This window comes from Cyprinus carpio, chromosome B19, assembly GCF_018340385.1.
Source record: "Cyprinus carpio isolate SPL01 chromosome B19, ASM1834038v1, whole genome shotgun sequence".
In the NCBI taxonomy this organism is placed as follows: Eukaryota; Metazoa; Chordata; class Actinopteri; order Cypriniformes; family Cyprinidae; genus Cyprinus; species Cyprinus carpio.
Genome location: NC_056615.1, coordinates 1835882 through 1858578, shown reverse-complemented (window position 1 = coordinate 1858578; position 22697 = coordinate 1835882). Strand labels below are relative to the sequence as shown.

The 22697-nt window shown below is 39.0% G+C and overlaps 1 protein-coding gene and 1 long non-coding RNA gene across 7 annotated transcripts in view; one reads left to right on the top strand and one right to left on the bottom strand.

The window, feature by feature from the left end:
- Positions 1 to 8770: 8770 nt before the first annotated feature.
- LOC109049659 lies at positions 8771 to 10108 on the top strand. Its single transcript, XR_006157240.1, has 3 exons — positions 8771 to 9135; positions 9686 to 9767; positions 9989 to 10108. It is a non-coding gene; the product is annotated as an uncharacterized LOC109049659 (long non-coding RNA).
- The window catches only part of LOC109111853 (thyroid hormone receptor beta), a 132188-nt gene continuing 119436 nt past the window's right edge, over positions 9946 to 22697 (bottom strand). For all 6 annotated transcript variants that reach the window (XM_042745018.1, XM_042745020.1, XM_042745019.1 and 3 more), the window contains 2 exons: positions 21954 to 22212; positions 9946 to 15171 (listed from right to left, as the gene is read on the bottom strand). In XM_042745018.1, coding sequence (XP_042600952.1) covers positions 14930 to 15171; positions 21954 to 22212 — 501 coding nt within the window. In that variant the 3' untranslated portion in view covers positions 9946 to 14929. The remainder of the gene's footprint in view (positions 15172 to 21953; positions 22213 to 22697) is intronic.

The following is a 22697-nucleotide window of genomic DNA, read 5'->3' as shown; positions in this document are numbered from 1 at the left end:
TGCAGCAGGATTTGGAACAGCATCCTGAGTCAAGAAGGACAAACTTAACTTTAAATTGATGTTTAACAAATCAAATGTTAGCTGAAATATCCACAAAATAGAAAAACAACAATAAAATAAAATTGCAATAAAAGTGTGTGGTTCAATCAGATGTGCATGAAAGTTGTTTTCGTTATTACAGCAGAGTATTCTTTCAGAATTATCCTGAGACCAATTTGATTAATATTCAAATAAAGTGAATTCAGATAAAGACAACCAGTACTAGTCTGATGCTGATGTTGTTGGGTTACAAAATAACAACTATGCAATTGGTGGTACTTGGGTTTATGTCCCCACTAATGTCAAAAAAAAAGCAAACATACGCCGATGGCGTAATTACATTACGCACTTGTCGTTGCCATACATAGAGACTAAGGGGGAGCGTTCACATATCGCGTCTTTTTGAGCTCAAGTTCGTTATTTGAAATGTAGACGCACAGCAGGCGCACGTCATTTTTTTTCAGGTGCGTCCGCCGCCGCAGAGAGATAAAAAACATTTCAACTTTCCAGAATGCTGCAAAGCGCAACCGCGAGTCATGTGACAAGAACCAACGCAATCAGCTTCATCCTGTTCCCTACCGTTGCAAGCTGCAGCTCAGATGAACGGCTGATCATAGCTGTTATATGGATAGCCATTTTGTTAAATAAATTAAGTAGCAGAACTACTGCAAGCGAATTTTTAATGCTGCAAAATCCATTTATCCTTTGCTGAAATTTCTGGCGTCTTCATGGCGAGCGCAGGTCATGGGGGGTGCCTTAGCAATGGCATTTTCCATCACCGTTTATTTAGAGCGCAATAATGAACGGCCCCTAAAGGATGCAGAAAAAATCATTATCGCGTTTGGTGATTGTTATTGCCTGTTTAATATAGGCAAGGCTACTTGTCCGGTCGGAAAAGCAGTAACAAGTTACTCTTTCACAATTGCCTTTTAAAAATCACTTTTCCGCTGACTAAGCAGAGACAAGACGGTGCTGTCGGCCACTGGTTTAGACTTGCTGCATCTGAGTAGGCCCATTCTTTAAAGTTTATACGACCCTCCGTGTATTGTGGCAGTGGGAGAGGGACGTCAGTTTGCTTTCGCTCGTTGTGTTGTATTGTCCAGTGAAGTCATAATTAATGATATTATGCATTTCAGTGAGGTTGATATCATCTGTGCCCCCCTGAAAAAATTAAATGCCCCTCCGTGAATTTTTTTTGTGGCTGGCGCCGGGGCTGAGTGTAATTCATTGGCCATCCCAGAGTGCCCAGATTACCGGATGGAGGGGATCACATTCAGCCGGAGGCTCGTCACAGCAGGGTTTATTTATCACAACCAATTCACGTGCACCAGCTGTTTCCAGGGTCTTTTTTGTGGGAAAGAAAGGACTGCGGGCTTGAGGCCCTGCATCGACTACCGTGCCCTGAACCCCAGGGACTGTTGAAAAGCGCTTATGCACTTCCCCTGTGTCCCTGCGACCCTCAAAGTAATACCGGGGGTGGATCTCGACATATTCTCCAAGCTGGATCTGCAGAGTGCTAACTGTGGTGAATACACCAAGCCTCTTTTCCTGGAACCCGAAGCGGCCTGCATTCTCCCCCAACTCAAAGGAGGAACGCCTTCAGCACGCCCCCCATCCTTCATCATCCATGACCCTTAAGCCCCCGTTTGTAAGTTGAAGTGGACGCTTCAACCGTCCAACTAGGGGCCATGCTCTCTCAATATCATGGAGAGCATCCGCCATCCTTCACCAATTTGTGCTTTTCTATTATTCCACCAGAAACTCCACCCCAGCGGGCAAGACAAAAATCGATGACATCGGCAACCGGGACTTGCTGACACGATTACAAATTGGTCGTCTAGAGGAGTGATGCCATTGGCCTGAAAATCTACAGTATCGCAGAGAGACCACGAAGAACTTCAACCCGGTTCAAACCCGTGGAGCCTATTACTTGAAGAGTTAAATTTCTCACCTCAATCTTACTCGCTTTGGGGCGGTGTTGGGGCCAAGGTGTGGTCGGATGTGAAAGGCGCCATGCCATGAGTCCATTCCCCAGATGTCCCTGCCGAACCGAGGCGGCTCGCTCCCTCCCTCCAGCCCATGATAATCAGGCCCTATTCAGTGGCGGACATCACTGATACTATCTGGCCCCAGTCCGGGACACGCACTGACGCCAGCTCCACTGGCGAGGCCCAGAAGTGAAGATTTATGTTCCCACCCTCACAACATCTATCCCTTCCTGGAGTTACAATGAGGGGACCCGCTTCACCCGGGCTCTCGACAAAACCCCAGGCAAAGCCAGACCCACTAAAAACATGTGCTCTCTCCTCCAAGCTTGGTACTTGGATGTGGCCCCGTATGACCTGGGATGTACAATCTAGTATGTCCGTAGCTTTCTCAGTGCTGTGCCATGTCCAAAACGCTCCTCATCATCTCCCCGCCAGCAAGCTGGTTCCCCTACACGTTCCAAAAGGCCGTGGTCTCATATAGGGTAGATTTTGTTTATGATTTTCCTAATCTCAGACGGCTACACCTGTATACTCATAACCGTAGATCGCTTTCTGAGGGCATGTAAGCTAATTACTGAAACAGTCTTAGAAACTGCGGAATCTCTCTGTGGATGAGTGGGGTGGGGCCGAGAGCCGTGGGAATGGAGTGAGTCCAGTGGAGGTAATTGGAAATGAGCGACACCTGGACCACTCACGGTCTCTCGTCCTTGACTGTCGTGACTCCTCTTTTTATCCTTCCGGAGCTCCTCCGTGGGACTAGAGACCGGTGAGTGGTCCAGGTGTCGCTCATTTCCAATTACTCAACTGGCCTCGCTCCGTTCCCATGGCTCTCTGCCCCACCCCACTCATCACAGTCTCTTTCACCATGTCCTTTGAAAATTTTGGCCTACCGGAGGAGATGTTTCGGATAGGCGTCCCCCAGTTTATCTCCCATGTCTGGAAGACGTTCTTCCAACTCCTGGGAGTCACGGTCAGCTTGTCATCCGGGTACCATTCTCAGACAAATGGCCAGAACTCTGAGCGCAAGATACAAGAAGCTCGGATGGTACCTCTCGGTCATACTGCCAGAATGATCAGCACAGCGTGGAACGGTTCCTCCATGAGTAGGGACCCACTAACATCCCACGATCTCACGAAAGCAAGAACCACAACTGGGCTGACCCCATTCCAAGGCATACTCCACGACCGCCGCTCTTCTCTCTGGCCGCAGAGGAGCCGTCGGAGGTTCCAGCTGTGGATTACTGGTTTTTTTTTTTTTTTTCGAGCGAGTGGAGAGAGTATGGGAGCTCACATTATATTACCACCTCCAGGCGGGCAAGATGCGGGAGACATAAGACTTTTCGTAGATGCCCGCCGTTCCATTTCCACCAGCCTATCAGCCCAGGGATAAGGGTCTGGTTGTCCATTCAGTGATCTGCGTCCCCCCACTGCCTGCCCTGCAGAAAGCTGAGTCCCCACTACATCGGTCCCTTCACGATACAGAGGCAGATCAACGAGGTTACCTATCTACTCAAGCTCCCTGGAAGGTATCATGTTCATCCCACATTCTACTTCTCACTCCTTAAACCCTTTTCTCCTTCTGCACCAGGACCCACCAAACCGGACTTTACCTCCTACCTCCTCCTCCTGAATCCTTGAAGAACCCTCCATCTACCAATTCAAGGAAATTCTAAGTTCACGGTGACGGGGTGGCAGGCTGGAACTACCTTGTCATACTGGAAAGGATATGTGTTGGAGGAGAGGTCCTGGGTGGCCCGGGATGACATTTCTTGGGACTGACCCTCACTGATGGAGGATTTCCACTGAAACCCACCCTGAGTGCCCCCGTACCCAGAGGCTGTGGCTGTTCCCCATCGCAGCAGTAGGGTGTCAGGAGCTGCCCTGAAGGAGGGGTAATGTCAGAGAAAAAACTCTCCAACTGTGCATTCCATTCGGAACGGGCTCATCCCTAATCCCCTAATCCCCCCCTTCAAAGGGTTTACCCTCCGGAGTAAGACCTTCAAAGGGTCTTCATTCCATAGGGCTCTTTGAAGTGGCCAGTTTTGAGCACTTCGGTTTGGAATGACCTTTCAATATGGTGGCCATGATTGTTTTCGCTCCAACGTGCCCTTCGGAGTCACCGCAGTCATCAGCTACAATGCACACCAGATCCCAATCACCAGAATTCTAATCACTCCCACACCTGTCACTCTCATTTAGTCTCGCGTAGCCAGACCTTTAGCCGTCAGTCACTGGAATCCATGGCAGCTTTCTTTGGCCAAGGCCCACCCATGAGGCCGTTTGACTGACATGTCAAACAACCAATCACAGTTCGTTTCATTCAGCGGCACATTTTACTGGTGTGTAAAACTCTCGGACGTATTTTAAGGATTCTTTGCCGCAAACTTTAAATTTGTTATATACTTTTGAGAATCCAGCATTTAGTTGATCCTGATAAGCGCTCGTCGTCACAGTTGTAAACACGGCTTTCTTCTTTTGTGAGGGGGTTTGGTGGCACGTCATCTTTGTTTCCAGGTGGAACGTTAAAGAACGCGACACACACGTCTCCCAGAAATCCTGTATAATTCAACCAATCCGATGACGATATCGCAACGTGTTTCCACTTTTGTGTGCCATATGCATCAGACGTTCAGCCAACGCTCTGTGGGCGTGACGTCTGAGGCTAAGACTACTTCTCATTAAGCTCCCTATACCCCTGCACTTCTCTCACTCCCTCATCGTCTGGTCTACAGTCTACATGGCTGTTGGTCCTGGTTCCTTACCTGCAGCTTACCGGTGATACCTACCTCTGAGATGCTCCAATACTCCACTGCTCCTCCTTTCCTCTGGAAAACCTGCAATAGAGACTCTTATATTATCCCATGTGAAGCCTACTCACCTAACTTCCATCCTCTCTCCTCTGCTTTTCAATAAAGCTGCAGTTGAATTCACTTACCTCTGAGTCCCTAGTCTGCTTGCTGACGGTGTGTCATGTGTGTTTTTTTTTTTTTTTTTTTTTTTTTTTTTTTTGTTGTTTGATAATTATTGTGGATTTTGATTCAGTTCAATCTTTTAAAGGTCTAACTTTGGTTTTTACTGTGGCCTTCTGTATAGCACTTTGCTCAGTCTTGCGGCAGTTTATCAGTTCAAATACAGTCAGGTTCCATCACCTTTTTCTGATTTTATTACTGGACCCCAATAACAAAATGAGGTTAAAAAAAAAAAAAGTACAGATTTGGTATTAAGCCTGCCCAACTCAATCAGAGCAGCTGAGTCCTTAGCCATCTTCAAGAATCGGCTAAAAACACATCTCTTACATCTTTATTTGACCCTCTAACTCTAGCAATCTCTATTCTAATTTTATTCTTAAAAAAAAAAAAAAACTAACACTAGCTTTTCTAATCTTTTTGTATTCTATTTGCTTTCTTTTTATTTATTATACAATTAACAAATTGGGGGGGGGGGGGGGGCTATAGTTAGCCAATATTGGTGTATTCTGTAGTTTTAAGTTCAGTGTATTATTTGGTAGGCTATATAGCAGCCCAAAGGCAGTGAAATGTTAAGAGTAAAGATGGCAGCATGCAGGCTATATACTGACCTGTACCAGTGTACATGTGGAAAGCTTAACTGAATATGCACAGCCAAAATGGTATCTAACAAGAACTGATTAATTTACAAATAGCAAACTGTATATTTAGTGTTACCTTCATTTATACAACACTTTAGGATTATGGAAATATAGCACTAAAAATGGTTATATATATATCTGTTCACACTAACACACTCTTACACACTCTGCTGATCAGCCGAGCTGCTCTGATAAAGATCCAGGTCAGGAGTGACTCTCAGACTCCTAGGAAAGTCACTAGTAAAAGTATTTCCCTTTTCTTTTTTTATTTTGTGCTCTGAACATGCAGATATTTACAGATTTGTATTTGGCAGGTATATTTATCCCAAGTGGCTTACGCTGGAATTCAGGGTATACATTTTATAAATGCATGCATTGCCTGAGAATTTAATACATGACCCTAGTGTTGGATTTGGCTCAACCATCATGTGTTTATAGCTGCTGTATTTAAGCTAAAGAAACTTTATACTTTAAATGGGAATTAAAAGCAAATTTGGAAGCAAATCTGCCTTGATTTGTTTTAAGATTTGATGATGAATTATTGATCATCACTGAGTTGAAAATTACATGTTTTGGCAGATGGATTTTAATGTGCAGCACTTTGGTGTGCTCTTTAGCAATTAAAAAAAGCTTTATTAATAAAACTGTGCAATCAACTTCAAGTTATATATATATATATATATCAATAAACAAATCCAGTCAGAGTTATATTAAAAATTGTCTTTGATCTTTCAAGCTCTATCATTTCACTCAGCGGGTGTTGCATTCCTTCTGTCCAAAATACCTGAAATAAAAAGCGCCGTTTCCATAAAAAAAGTGTCTCACATGGCTCCGGGGGGTGAACAAAGGCCTTCTGTAGGGAATCGATGCATTTTTGTAAGAAAAATATCCATATTCAAAACGTAATAACCACTTGAATCTAGCTTGCACTCACTGTTGTAAATGGAATCACTCACGCAGAAAAACACATGAGATAACCTTTGCGCATGCGCTGCTCAGAAGTGGCGCACACGGAAACGCAGCAGAGAGATCAGAACAAAACAATGGACACTAATTAGAAGTACAAAATATGGATTTGTAAAGAAGAATGTTCTAGGATTTCGATATAAGCCAAGAGGAGACTGGTTTTCCTTTGCTAAAGGAAACTTTGCTTCTTTTGATCCTGGTCCTCATGAGACTTACCAGCGCATGCGCAACACTGACCTCCATGCTCCCGGAGCTGCTTCCATGTACAACTGTTGGCGCAAGCTATATTAAAGTGATTATTACATTTTGAATATGGTTACTTTTTTTACAAAAACACATTGATTCGCTACAGAAGGCCTTTGTTCACCCCCCGGAGCCGTGTGAGACACTTTTTATTATGGAAGAGTGCTTTTTATTTCAGGTCTTTTGGACTGAAGGAATGCAACACCCGCTGACTGAAATGATAGAGCTTGAAAGATCAAAGACAATTTTTTTATATAACTCTGACTGGATTTGTCTGGAAGAAGAAAGTCATATACACCTAGGATGCCTAGGGGGTGAGTAAAACGCAATGTAATTTTCATTTTTGGGTGAACTAAACCCTTTTAATGTTTTTTAATCAGGATAAGAAATGTTTTTTTAAATGTTTTTTTGGGTTTTTTTTTTTTTTTGAATGAATGAATGAAATGAAATGAAATGAAATGAAATGAATGCAAAATAAGCCAGTAGGTAGGAGGCACTGATGCTGAATTTGCAAGGCATACTACTTTTACAATTTTTCTGTCATGTCTTTAAATGGCAGAAATAATAAGAGTAGTGTTCTAACATGCTATTTAGAATTTAGCCTGAGTCATTCTCTCAAATGATTTCAAACAGATCACCAAGTGACTGTCTTTAATAATTAATTGAATTATTGACTCAATGGTTTCATTCCATCATGCGTTGTTCAGAGCGCACTATCAGAAAAAAAAAAAGAGGCCAATATTGACAATATAAACTGTAACTCACAATATTAACGTCTTGTTTATTTATTAAACTGCTCTAACCTGTGCTGGAAAACTGAACGAGGTCAAAAGAGTTCAGAGCATCTCCAGAACATATGAATTGTGTACTTCTGCACACCTTTTACACACTGAACTAGTTCTAGCATACATTTGGGCTAAACTGACTTTTGACAAATGATCTCTGTGTCAGCGCATTTGGTGTCTTTTTAAAAATGAGGAGGCAGTTATATATATATATATATATATATATATATATATATATATAGGCCTATATATGTCCCTGTTTCACTTAATGTTGTCACATTTTCCTGGTTAAATAAATATTACATAAAAAAGACCAAATATAATTCTATTTTGTATTTTATTAATATTTACATTCTGCTGATTTTTTTTATTTATTTTATGTAATATTTTTAATAATAATTATACATTTCATAGTGTTTTTATGTATTTTTGTATCTATTCCAAAATAATAGGCAGTAACAATTTGAACAATATTTTGGAAAGAATTTACAATAATGTTTCATTAGTTAACAACTTTAGTTAACATGAACTAAGAATAAACAATCACATATTTCTACAGCATTTATTAATCTTAGTTAATATTAATTTCAACATTCAAAATTTACTAATACATTATTAAAATCAAAAGTTGTGTTTGTTAACATTAGTTTGTGCACTGTGATCTAACACGAACTAACAATGAACAACAGTATTTGTATTAACTAATGTAAACTAAGATTAATGAATACTGTAATAAATGTTCATTGTTTGTTCATATTAGTTAACACATTAAATGACACCTTATTGTAAAGTGTTACTAATATTTTTTTATTTGTGAACTGATGTTCAGCTGTTCTTTTTAGTAAACAACTTATTTTTCGGCTCATCGTCATCAAAACAGTTACAGACACGAAGATATATCTTTCATTTAATCACGCTGAATGCTCACTAAAAACTGACGCAGTCATCACGTTTTCAGACCATTTCAAGTTTTTTTCTGACGTGACACAAAGCAGTGATATCTAAGCGTGTGAGTTGTTTACTTACTTTATAAATAGTCAATAACGCCATCATTTTTCTTCATTCAGAGAGGTGGGATTTATCGCATGAACCAATCACATTCAATCATAACCTATCATATCGCGATGGAGACATTGCCTCCTCTCACATGACTTTCCCCCCATTTATTCCAAGAGTCTCTGTTGAAAGTCAGTGGACTGAAGGGAGGCAAGCCTCCGCTCTAACTTTACCTGCAGGTGTCGCTGTTGGACAGTGTTACTTTATAAAAAAACAAGTGACTTTTATACTTTTAACCTAATTTAGTAATATTTGCGATTTATGTTTGTAATATCGATTATTTTGTCATCCAGTTTTTTGAGGAGACACTGCCTCCATTGTCTCCTCGGAGTGAACGTGCCTGCTCTGGATAAGTGAGGGCAGTCGACAGGTGTATGAGACGTCAGGCGTGCTAGATAAGAGGATTGTTTATAAGCACATGCTTCTATAACAACTCAGGATCAACTGTCAGGTAAGAGATGGTAATGCCACCAATACAACATATTTAGTAGGTAAAGATATGGCTTCATTTTAAATGTGTGTGTGTGTGTGGGTGGGAATGATATTGTCCAGTAGATGGCAGCATGCAATTACACATATTACTAATCAAATCAAACAAAAAAACAATAATTAATTTAATTAAAAAAATTTTGCTAAAATAAAAAATTAAATTGTTACACATTTAAACACAATTAATTATACTATCATATTAAAAATAAACCTAAACTAAAAAAAACAAATAAAACAAAAAAAAAAAGGTTATTTAAATCAACTAAAAATAACTTTGGGGCTAAAATTAGCTTTGGAGTTTTTTTTAAAGCTTTTAACTTATATTTGTGTCATAATATCCTAATTATCAGTGGCTCTGGGACACATCAAATATTAATGTGAAATTCTGACACCTTTTCCCTGAAATTCTGCAGCAGCTGATATTATGTAGTTATTTATAGAGTTTCATCTTTACCAACACTTTGGTTGTGATCATATGTAGTGTTTTGGTCTGGTCATATGTCTTTTCACAGATAAGGACAAGGACAGATGGCCATAGCTGTGACCAGTTACATTCTGCTGAAATTGCCATCATCATCAGTGCATTCACTGAAGGTCAAGTTAAAATATCTGAGTGCAAACTGATTGGCTTGTCATGCAAAATATTGTAATATGAAATCTGACAATATAAATGAAACTCACATTTATTCTATTCAATAAAGACTGCTATATACAATCAATTCATTAAGGCCAAAACATGCATACAGAGTCTCACAAAGCACAACAAATATTGCAGGGGTTTCTCAAAACCATCTTTATTCTCCTATTCACCTTAGGTGCAAATGTCATCGCTGTCATCATCATCTTTTGCCAAATCCAGGATTATTTTCTAGTGCAGCGTCTCTTCCAGGATATCCAAATCACATCATTCAAGGCTCCACTGTCACACAGCAGGCTTGTGCAATACGTTCGTTTTGGTAAAAAAAAAAAAAATACTGAAGAAGAGAAAGTAAAATGCATTTTCTTGTCTGATTCACTGATTCACATTCAAAATTCACTTATTCATGCCACCAGCATACTGTGGACTAATCAGGTAAATGTTAACTAAGACACATAGAAACAGAAGTACATGTGCTGTAATTGTTTCGGTTCAGCTTGGTGAGATCTGGTCAGATTTTTTTGCTGTTGTAGTTATTAGATAGCATACATTAGTTGTCATTACCATGGTTAAACAACAAATTTGGAATGATGAAACGCACACTAAGGAGAGATCATTAAAGAGAGATTGTTAAAAAAACAGGTCTCTGGTTTCTGTTTGAGAATGGTGAGAGATTTTTGAAAAAAGACAGTCTTTTGTTTCCTTGTTGCAAAACTGCTCAAAAGTGTTCATATTGTGCATATAACATGTAAAAAATATCTGCAGTCTGAAAAAATACAGCCTCTTTCCTTCCACCATAAATATCTTTATTTTTGTAGTGCGTTTGTGTATTTTATTTTATGATTTTTACCTATGCGCTCAGAGGAAATAGTACTGACTCCCAGCGTGTCTGGTTGATCTGTGGCCAGGGTCCTAAACTAGCATTTGCCAAGTGCTGACACAAAGAAAAGAAAACAAAACTTGGCTTTGTCAACTGCATAAGACAATACACATAATGCATGATTTAAATCGAATTGTAAAAACGGACAATCTGAATCTCACGTGCGTGAGAAATTAAAATCAAATATATACAAACTACTAAAAGAATAATATGTCACAGATTGTGGTTTTCATGTATTTATTTTTTGCAACTAAATTCATTTGTGGAAAGCTGTAAATGAAATTTTACACAATTGGTAAAACAAATTTAACCTGGGCATGTTTGTATGGGACATTCTGTAAAGCTTGTCTGAGCAAGCAACCATTACTAAAGTGGTGAGGAGCTTGGGGAAGAGTAAACTGACATGTGTGGCAAAGTATTCATTTTGGACCCTGGCTGTGGCCCTTTCTATAACACTCTCTGCGAACACATTGATTGTCTGTGCAATGACTTTGAGTCTGTAAATATCTACGTTGGCGTGTACGTTTGTATGTGTTATCCAAAACATGTAAAACCACTGGAGCAATTCTATTGCTTACAAAAGGTATCACTATAACAAAACACTGATTGAACATGCTCTGCGTTTTGAGGTGAAACTCTGAATTCATGTCCATCTTTCAACAGCAAAAAAAAAAAAAAGAAACTGCGGTTCCTGATAATCAGTAGAGGTATGTGAGATTCAAACTCTCTTGCAGCACACAAGGACGTCTCTAGAAAGATTAAAAACTACAGTAAAAGAAGAAAACCAGGACAGAAACGAGAACGGCTGAAACAACAATCACAGACGCATCCGAAAGCATCCCTGTTTGTCGCAGGGTTGACCACTGACCTCAGCGTTTTGTGTATTTGCGCTTGTCAATCACCCAGACGATTCCGAGGTTAACTGACAGCACTCCCGGAGGTATAAATCGGCAAACTCATAGCACCAACAAGTTCAAGCAGAAGCATTGCCTTGGTCTATCATGTGACAGCTATAGAAGAGAAGAAGCGTTCAACTGAATAGAGTTCCATCCCTGCGGGTCAAAGATCTAGCGACGGATGGGTAAAAAATCATGACCTCAAGTTCCTGCGAGCAGCTCGACACAAGACCAAACAGAGTACAGATTTTTTTATGGAGGTTTTTGGCACCTTAATAGAGGCATTATGAACTAACGTTAATGGCTGCTGGATAGAGGCTATCTTTTCTTTAAGGGCTAAAGTTGATGGAGATCAACATTTGAGATCATCCAAAAAAAAAAAAAAACCCTCTTATGAATTTCCTCATTTACGTGAACTCTAACTGTGGAGGTATCATTAAGGTCTGTCTGTCCAAAAGCTTTTAGGTCCACTAATAAAGAAACAGGATTTTACTCAAGGGCACAACCACCAAGACTGACATGTCACCTTGCCATTTTGAATTGTTATTTTTTTAGAAAACAGTTCTGATTCCAAAACCCAGTGAACTGCTTTGAAAAAAAGCATATGTAGACAACACAACAAAGGACACATCACAAATGCAATACTGCCTTGAAAAAAAAAAAAGGTATCTTAAGCAAGGTATATTCTACACGATTTTAGTCCAACTCCAGGTTTTCTAGAGATCACTGATATACATCTGAAATGTGAGGCAAATCGGTGCTCGATCACATGAGCGATGATCGCATAGTGTGTATCATCAAAGACGTGATTTGAGAGAAGCACAGATGTATTGCCAATGCCCAAAAATGTTTAGAAGGCTAATTATCTGGACCTGTCTGTGACTCAGGCTGCATTCCACTCCACTTACTCGTGAACTTCCCGGCACTTCCCCTTTGGGGGAATCCCCACTGCCATTCTGAAGTGCGTTCCACTTCGCTAAGTGGACAAGGGAAGTTTATATGGACAGACCCTCGACCCTTCGATTTTGACAGAGGGAGCGAGTCTGCTTCATATGCACAATTCACAGAGATTGTCTTACTGTAGGGAGATGAGAGGGTCTGTATTACTTACTATTGGAAAAAGCATAATGGCTAACTTGGATCATGTGTGCCTTAATAACCAATCACATTACAGCCTTGACGTCACTGAATTTCAGTCAGAGTTGTGCGACACTCAGTCGCCGTTTACGGATCCCATAGGAATGAATGAGAAGTGCCATAAGCCGAATCCCAGCAGTTGCAAAAAAGTCAGTGAGTTCTCTTATTAAACAGCATTTTTTTTTTCATGGTAAAGTCTAAAAATAGTTAAATAGTTAAAAAGTATTGATTAGTGTTAAACATGTTGAACATTAGCAGATAGGCTGTCGATTCATTAAATGATAAGCCGTTTACCTTAAAAAAAAAAAAAAAAAAAAACTTTATTCAGCATAGCGAAGACTCTCCTCCATTGTACTGCTAGACCGGAAGCGTTAGCTTTAGCCGTTACGCTTTTTCAGCTAATGCTTGCAGCCTTGTCTTCTAGTGGCTTTGACACTTCAGACCACTCAACAGACCACAATGCAACACGATTACGATGTCATCGTAGATCGTGTTTAATTTATCCCCACCCCAAACATCACACCTATATAAATTATTATTATAATTTTTTTTACATTTATAACAGCCCAAGCATACCTATATACGTATAGAATGCTGCACCAAACAAATTAATATTAAGAAAAATGTAAACAATAAACCAAGTCAATAGCGGTTTCTAAGTGATCAAGGGTTTAGGGCATTAGAATTCAGCCCATTCCAAGGGTTCCACCAGAAGTGGGCACTTATGCAATGTAATCAATGACATCCGAGTAAATGAGATGGAGGGAAGTTAGCGAGTGAAGGGCATAAAAAAATGAACTGGAACGCAGCCTCAGAGTCTTGCAGCATGTTTTGACTGGAAATGACATCAGCGACGATCTACAGCCAATGAGAGATCATTCTCTGTATCGATCTCATGCATGCATTTTGTAAATAATACGCATTGTTAGAGATTCTTCCTAATGAAATATTGTGCAATGTGTGAACCCAGCAAATAAAAAAAAAAAAAAAAAAAAAAAAAAAACCTGTGTAGTGTGAAAGGAACAGTGATCTGAAAACTTTGAAAATCCTGACATTAGAAGGCAGTATAATTTTATTCCTACTGTTCACATGACCATTTTATTGCTCTGAGGTTGCTTTCTGGAATTCCCAGTGGTTTCTACAAGTTTTTTTTTTCCAGATGTTTCTCCTAAAATGTCAGAGAAAACACAAGATACGAATGCACAAGAGTACAGAGCAATAAAATAATTTTGTGAAGAGCAGTGAGGAAGATGAGATGTAATATTATTGTGATTTCACTCTCAAGACAAGCAGGAACATTTCCCTGCAGGCACACAACGTTGTAAGACGCTGACATTTGGTTAAATTTGGGTTGCGATGTCAGGTGACCAAAATTCAATGTCTAATGTAAATGTTAATTTGATGTTCAATACCGACATCAGCTGACGTTGATATTTGTTGTTTTTAGGTTGTGTAACCAAAATCCAACATTAAGTCAACGTCAATTTGATGTCAAATACTGACATCAACCCAATTTTCATTCTCAACCAAAATGCAATGTCTCTCCGACCTCAACCTGACTCCTGGTCAAGTCACAATTTGCTTTCCATGTAGTGATCTTGTCTAGAAAACACAACTGCGATATTCAAGAGCCCTCGTTTGTGATGTAGTCTCAGTATAAGGATGCTCCTATTTTGTCTTGAAATGTTGTCTAGGCAGGGAGCTTACTGGGGTTTGGACCAGAACTATAAACAATCTATGGCTTAATGTGAGCATGAAAAGACCTTTAGACCAACAGATAAGGGACATGAAAGGAAACCAAATATTGCTGTCTTCCTTCGCAGTGTGGTGTTCTTCATCTCCTTTCTGAGGTGAAACCCGAATGCATAGTTCATACATCTCTGTTAAGTGGCATCAAAGACTATGATCAGAAATAAAACAATTTAACATCGGAAAAAAAACCTAGAGTAACAGGAAGCTGATTTTTCTTTTTACAAAGAGTGAACAAAAAAAAAAACTGTAACGCTATTCACATGTACCCGCTTTGTAAAAGGAATGGTTCCATTCAAAATAGGCCAGAGAGCTACTCCTAAAACTATGGAATGAATTGATGCTCAGTAGTGCTAGAACAGAGTCATGTGACCGGGAACAGGGAGACGGAGTCTGTGGGAGGTCGGATCTGTGGAGGTTGTGTTGGTGGGAGCAGCTTGGCCTGACTGGTTAGCCGTCAGTCTTCGAACACTTCCAGGAAGAGGGGCGGAAAGAGCTCCGTGGGACACTCCACCTTCATGTGCAGGAAGCGGCTGGCATGGCAGGCACCAATCATGCGCAGGTCTGTCACCTTCATCAGCAGCTTGGGCCAGAAGTGAGACACCTTGTGCTTGCGGTAGTTGATGTAATGTTCGAAGGCCAAGAGGAACTCCTCCTGACAGCGCTCTATCCGTTCTACGCTCGTCAAACCTGGACGATCTGTCGGTAAAATAAAGGGGAAAAGATGACGGGTGAGTTCAATTTCAAAATGCATTCAAACCCTTTAAAGGGACAGTTCACCCAAAAATGAAATTTCTGTCATTGATTATTCACCCATATGTCGTTCCAAACCTGTAAGACCTTTGTTCATCTTCCGAACACAAATTAAGATATGTTTGATGAGATCTGAGAGCTCTTTGACTCTCCCATAGACGACAAGGATCCTTACACGATCAAAGCTCAGAAACGTAGCAAGGACATTGTTAAAATAATCCATGTGACATCAGGGGTTCAACCGTATTTTTACAAAGCTACGAGAATACTTTTTGAGTTCAAAGAAAACAAAAACAATGACTTTATTCAAAATTTCATCTCCTCCGCATCACCCTATAGTGCCATTTTGGAGAGTATCACCAAAGTCCTTTCAAGACAAGTCATGTCACTTGGCGGCCATCTTTGAAATGCCTCTCGGGCATCTCTTTGAATGGGGAAAACATCAAATTCTCCAAAATTGTTCACTAAGCTTACTATTAATTTTAACATTTGAAATCAACAAAGAAATCATTCATAAATTTTGTTACTTTTGCTCAAATAGCGTTATAAAAAGCTTATTTTTCAGGCTAGATCAGTTATTGTGCATGTGCAGTCTTAAGAGCACGTCTCGGAACTCTCACTGTTTCTATAGCAACCAGGACTTCTAACGGCAGCTGCAGTGACGTGATGACTTTACCGATTAGCAATTGGCTCTTTCATCCTGAGATTGAGCGGCCATATTGAGCGTTGCATTTTTTCCCATTCAAAACTACCGTATTTTTCGGACTATAAGTCGCACCTAAGTATAAGTCGCATCAGTCCAAAAATACGTCATGACGAGGAAAAAAACATATATAAGTCGCACTGGACTATAAGTCGCATTTATTTAGAACCAAGAACCAATAGAAAACATTACCGTCTACAGCCGCGAGAGGGCGCTCTATGCAGCTCAATGCTCCTGTAGCCTACCCCTGAAAACATTAACTGAAAACAACTGAAAACTGTTAACTGAAATATTAACTTAATTTACTCGTTCCTCCAGCTCTGGCCATCTTGCTTTCAGCCCGTGATTAGCTTTTTTTGTTTTCCTCATTAGAGTTAGAGTAACCAATGTTTTACGCCAGTCCCTCACAAGTTTCTCACTCACTACAAACTTTCTTTCTGCTGCTCGATTACCATTTTCGGCTGCATATTTTACTACCTGCAGTTTGTAATCTGCAGAATAGGATTTTCTTTTGGGGGGCATTTGTTGAAAACTGAGCAGCATAGAGCGCCCTCTCGCGGCTGTAGACGGTAATGTTTTCTCTTGGTTCATTTCTCTTGGTTCATGTCAAATTAATTTTGATAAATAAGTCGCACCTGACTATAAGTCACAGGACCAGCCAAACTATTAAAAGAAGTGCGAATTATAGTCCAGAAAATACGGTATACGAGTGACATGTCTTGGGTATTCTATAGTTTTTGGTATCACATACGTAAACAACATATGCTGTTCTGTGTCACCCGCACCATATGCGGATACGCTGTTTACAATGTTTATGATTTGATCTACATGTAAACTAATTTATCCATGAAAATACATTGCATACATTGTTTACGTATGTGATACTCTCCAAAATGGTGCTATAGGGTGATGTGGAGAAGAAGAATTGTTGAATAAAGTCATTATTTTTGTTTTGAACGGTTTAACCTCTGATGTCACATGGATTATTTTAACGATGTCCTTGCTATGTTTCTGGCTGTTATTAAGCCTCTTGGCTGTTATTAAGCCTCTCATCAAAAAAACACAACTTGACCCCAAAGAACTAGTTAATTATAGACCGATCACAAATCTCCATTTTCTGTCCAAGATACTAGAAAAGGTAGTATCCTCACAATTAAATTTCTTCTTAGAGAAAAATGGTATCTGTGAGGATTTCCAGTCAGGATTTAGACCGTATCACAGTACTGAGACTGCTCTACTTAGAGTTACAAATGACCTGCTCTTATCATCTGATCGTGGTTGTATCTCTCTATTAGTGCTATTGGATCTTAGTGCTGCGTTCGACACTATTGACCACAACATTCTTTTGCATAGACTAGAAAACTTTGTTGGCATTAACGGAAGTGCATTAGCATGGTTTAAATCGTTTTTATATAACCGCCATCAATTCGTAGCAGTGAATGAAGAGGTATCATATCGATCACAAGTGCAGTATGGAGTACCTCAAGGCTCAGTACTAGGGTCGTTACTCTTCACGCTTTACATGTTACCCTTGGGAGATATCATCAGGAAACACTGTGTTAGCTTTCACTGTTATGCTGATGATACTCAGCTCTATATTTCTTGATAGCAATCTTTCGTTAGAAAGCCAAATTTCTAGCATTTGTAAAACTGCATTTTTCCATCTCAAAAATATATCTAAATTACGACGTATCCTCTCAATGTCAAATGCAGAAATGTTAATCCATGCGTTTATGACCTCAAGGTTAGATTATTGTATTGCTTTATTGGGTTGTTGTTCTGCATGCTTAATAAACAAACTCCAGCTAGTCCAAAATTCATCAGCTAGAGTTCTTACTAGAACCAGGAAGTATGACCATATTAGCCCGATTCTGTCAACACTGCACTGGCTCCCTATCAAACATTGTATAGATTTTAAAATATTGCTTATTACTTATAAATCCCTGAATGGTTTAGCACCTCAGTATTTGAACAAGCTCTTTTTACAATTATAGTCCTCCACGTCCGCTGCGTTCTCAAAACTCAGGCAATTTGATAATACCTAGAATATCAAAATCAACTGCGGCCAGTGAATCCTTTTCCTATTTAGCGCCTAAACTCTGGAATAACCTACCTAACATTGTTCGGGAGGCAGACACATTCTTGCAGTTAAAATCTAGATTAAAGACCCATCTCTTTAACCTGGCTTACACATAACATGCTAATACGCTTCTAATATCCAAATCCGTTAAAGGATTTTTAGGCTGCATTAATTAGGTAAACCGGAACCGGGAACACTTCCCATAAACACCCGATGTACTTGCTACATCGTTAGAAGAATGGCATCTACGCTAATATTAGTCTTTTTCTCTCTTATTCTGAGGTCACCGTAGCCACCAGATCCAGTCTGTATCCAGATCAGAGGGTCACTGCAGTCACCCAGATCCAGTATGTATTCAGCCCAGATGGTGGATCAGCACCTAGAAAGGATCTCTACAGCCCTGAAAGACAGCGGAGACCAGAACAACTAGATGAGCCGCAGAGACAGATCCCCTGTAAAGACCTTGTCTCAGACGACCACCGGGACAAGACCACAGGAAACAGATGATTCTTCTGCACAGTCTGACTTTGCTGCAGCCTGGAATTGAACTGCTGGTTTCGTCTGGTCAGAGAAGAACTGGCCACCTGACTGAGCCTGGTTTCTCCCAAGGTTTTTTCTCCATTCTGTCACTGATGGAGTTCTGGTTCCTTGCCGCTGTCGCCTCTGACTTGCTTAGTTGGGGACACTTCATTTACAGCGATATTGTTGACTTGATTGCAAATGATTGCACAGATACTATTTAAACTGAACTGAGATAAATGACATCACTGAATTCAATGATGAACTGCCTTTAACTGTCATTTTGCATTATTGACACACTGTTTTCCTAATTAATGTTGTTCAGTTGCTTTGACACAATCTTTTTTTAAAGTGCTATATAAATAAAGGTGACTTGACTGGACTTGACTGAGCCTTGATCGTGTAAGGATCCTTGCTGTATATGGAGCATCAGAAAGCTCCTGGAATTCATCAAAAATATCATAATTTGTGTTCCGAAGATGAACAAAGGTCTTGAGGGTGAGTAATTAATGACAGAATTAAAATTTTAGGTGAACTATCCCTTTAAATAAAGCAAGGGCATGAAGGTGATTATTATTCTTTTTATTATAAGGGTGAGTAAATGATGAATGAAAAAAAAAGAAAATTTGAATGGAAAAAAAAAAATTATGCAAATTTTGGGGTGAACAAACCCTTCACTAACCCTTTCAAGGGCAGCTATTATGCCCCTTTTTACAAGATGTAATACTGGTCTTGGGTGTCCCCAGAATGTGCCTGTGAAGTTTCTGCCTAAAACAGCTGGAAAATTTAATTTTTGGGGTGTTTCTAAAAAAGAGGTGTTTTGGAGTGTAATGCTAAGAATGCAAACGAGCAGCATATTTCCGCCCTATCTCCAGAAGAGGGTGCCGCATATACTTCTCTCTGCATTGCATATCTACAGCAATAAACAGCCAGTGGATGCAACATAACTGAGAGCGAGAGAACCTGTGTTCTGCCGTACATATGGTAAGCCAAATGCATTGAAAGTGGGATGAAACAGCGCGATGTTACAGAGCTAGTGCAGCGCTGACCTGTCATCGGTGTGGATCAATTGACCGAGCCACGCTACTGAGTGAATCTCCCGCTACGAAGAGATGGTCCTCACTGCAGAACACAAGACCCAGGGGTGCATGGTTGGATCCAGATCCAACTCCTCCCACCTTACATATACCCTACTGTAAGCCTACCCATCTCCACCCCTAAACCTACCAATGTCCACCCACTAGATGTGGATCCAATCACGCTTCCTGGATCTCGTGTTCTGCAGTGAGGGGCTACTGGCTACGAACAGAGCTGATCAGTTAAAAAATACTTAATGTACGCACACAAATACGGTTAAAATGCTAAGTACTATAACAACATGACATTCATAAAGGAGTCTCGAGTGATACATGTATTTAGGTAGCTTTTGAGGCATCCTCAGCAGCTCAGATGTTGGGAGAAAATGATTATGTTCAAAACAGGTGAAAGACAGTAAGAATTTAAAATTAGCCAACTCTAGATTTCTGTACACAAAATTTAAAAAGCCAGTCTAAAATTACTGCTCACATAATGACGATTCATGACACTAGTTAAAAACCTTTGCGTAGTTAAAGGTAAAAACCTTCAGGACACATGTTAATTATCAAAAAATGAGACTATAGACATTGATAAGGTTCGCCCAGCTGTAACACTGGACAGTCTGTTTAAACGGGCAGGAATCGATAACAGATCAGTACAGGACTGGACGTGGGTACTGAAGTCTTTACTTAGTGATTGTGACATTCTCAGTTGAAGTGTAATCCTGTTTTAATAGTGTTATTAAGAGTTTTCCCCTCAGTGGCCTGTGTAATCCTGGGTAATCGCACTCAGGAACAGCCACTGCAGCTTACAGCCTTAAAATAAAGTGTGACCAGATATTCTATATGTATATATAGAATATGTATATGTATATATATATATATATATATAGAATATGTATATATATATATATATATATTATATATATATATATATATATATATATATATATATATAATATATATATATAATATATATATATATATATATATACAAGTGTATATATATATATACTTGTATATATAGATATATATATATATATATATATATATATATATATATATATATATATATATATATATATATATATATATATATATATATATACAAGTGTATATATATAATATATATATATATATATATATATATATACATACATACATACAGTACAGGTCAAAAGTTTGGAAACATTACTATTTTTAATGTTTTTGAAAGAAGTCTCTTCTGCTCATCAAGCCTGCATTTATTTGATCAAAAATACAGAAAAAACAGTAATATTGTGATATATTATTACAATTTAAAATAATTGTTTTTAAATTTATTATACTTTAAATTATCATTTATTTCTGTGATGATCATATCACATGATCCTTTAGAAATCATTCTAATATGGTGATTCATTATCAAAGTTGGAAACAGTTCTGCTGCTTAATATTTTTTCAGAACATGTGATACTTTTTTAGGATACTTTGATGAATAAAAAGTAAAAAAAAAAAAAAAAAAAAAAAAAAAGAAGCTATGTTTTTAAAATATAAATATTTTGTAATAACAATATACACTACTGGTCAGTAATTTGGGGTCAGTAATTTTTTTTCTTTCTTTCTTTTAAATAAATAAAATCAATACTTTTATTCAGCAAGGATGTGTTAAATTGATAAAAAGTGATATTAAAGAAAATATATTATTAGAATATATATTATTAGAATTTTTTTTTTTTTTGAATAAATGCAGTTCTTTTTAACCTTTTATTCATCAAATATATTAGACAGCAGAACTCTTTCCAACACTCATTATAAATCAGAATATTAGAATGATTCTAAATGATCATGTGATAGACTGGATGTTACATGCGACACTGAATGCTGGAGTAATGATGCTGAAAGTTCAGCTTTGCATCACAGGAATAAATTATTTTTTTAAAGTATATTCAAATAGAAAACCTATTATTTTAAGTTGCAATAATATTTCACAATATTACTGTTTTTTCTGTATTTTTGATCAAATAAATGGAGGCTTGATGAGCAGAAGAGACTTCTTTCAAAAACATTAAAAATAGTAATGTTTCCAAACTTTTGACCTGTACTGTATATATATATATATATATATATATTGGCGGAAATAGAATTCCACAGACAACTGACATTTTTGCCTGCATCAGCTGGAATTTTGGAACATGTAACATTCTTAGGATTTTTCACTGGAACAAGAAACTCATAAAGAAGAGCAGAGAGATGGAGATTTTTGCAATTATATTTAAAAGGGCTGGTTATTGTGTGAACATATTTTACCATAATATGATGGACAAGAAAAAGAATGAATGATTTGATTGAAAGTGAAGATGGCACTGACCCGATGAAAGCAAAATCACGGCTTGAAGCAACGCCACCTCCGAATCATCCAGGTTGAAGGAGGACAGCGAGACACCCAGATCAAAGATGGCATCGGAGACCACGCCTAGACCCCCGTTCTTGAGCTGGCCCCGTGTGACAGCCATCTCCCCATTCAGCGTCAGAGTCTCACTCTCGGGATCGTATCGCACTGCCGCTCGCAGAGACATGATCTCCATACAGCAGCCTTTCAGCAAAATGATCTGGTCCTCACAAGGCAGCTGAACAAGGACACAAATTACACATTAATCAGTCATCATGTAATCTTGTCATCATGTCATCATGTAATCTCTTCTTTAAATGATTCAATTTCTTCATTTTGATGCATTTTCTGCTTTGATAAATTTCTACAGGACATTGATATAGTGGCCAAGAAAGTTCAACACACTGCAACTTCAGAAAACACATGCAAATAGAAAAAGCACCAGCAAATTCAGAAAACATCTTCATCAGTTTGACAGCACATGTGCTGCAAAAACAGACATGTGCTGCAAATGCTCACAACTGTAGGGGTTTTGCTCGTTGAGCCCCAATATCCTGTAGAATCACCACATTCTAGAAGAATCTAAAGATTCCCCTCCCAAACCATCTGTGGTTGTAATATTAATCGGCGACAAACGACGATGTCTCTTTGTCAGGAGAACACTCTGAGTTATCTTCTCAGGAGATACATAAAGCAGTAATAGACCTAACTCAACAGGAGAGA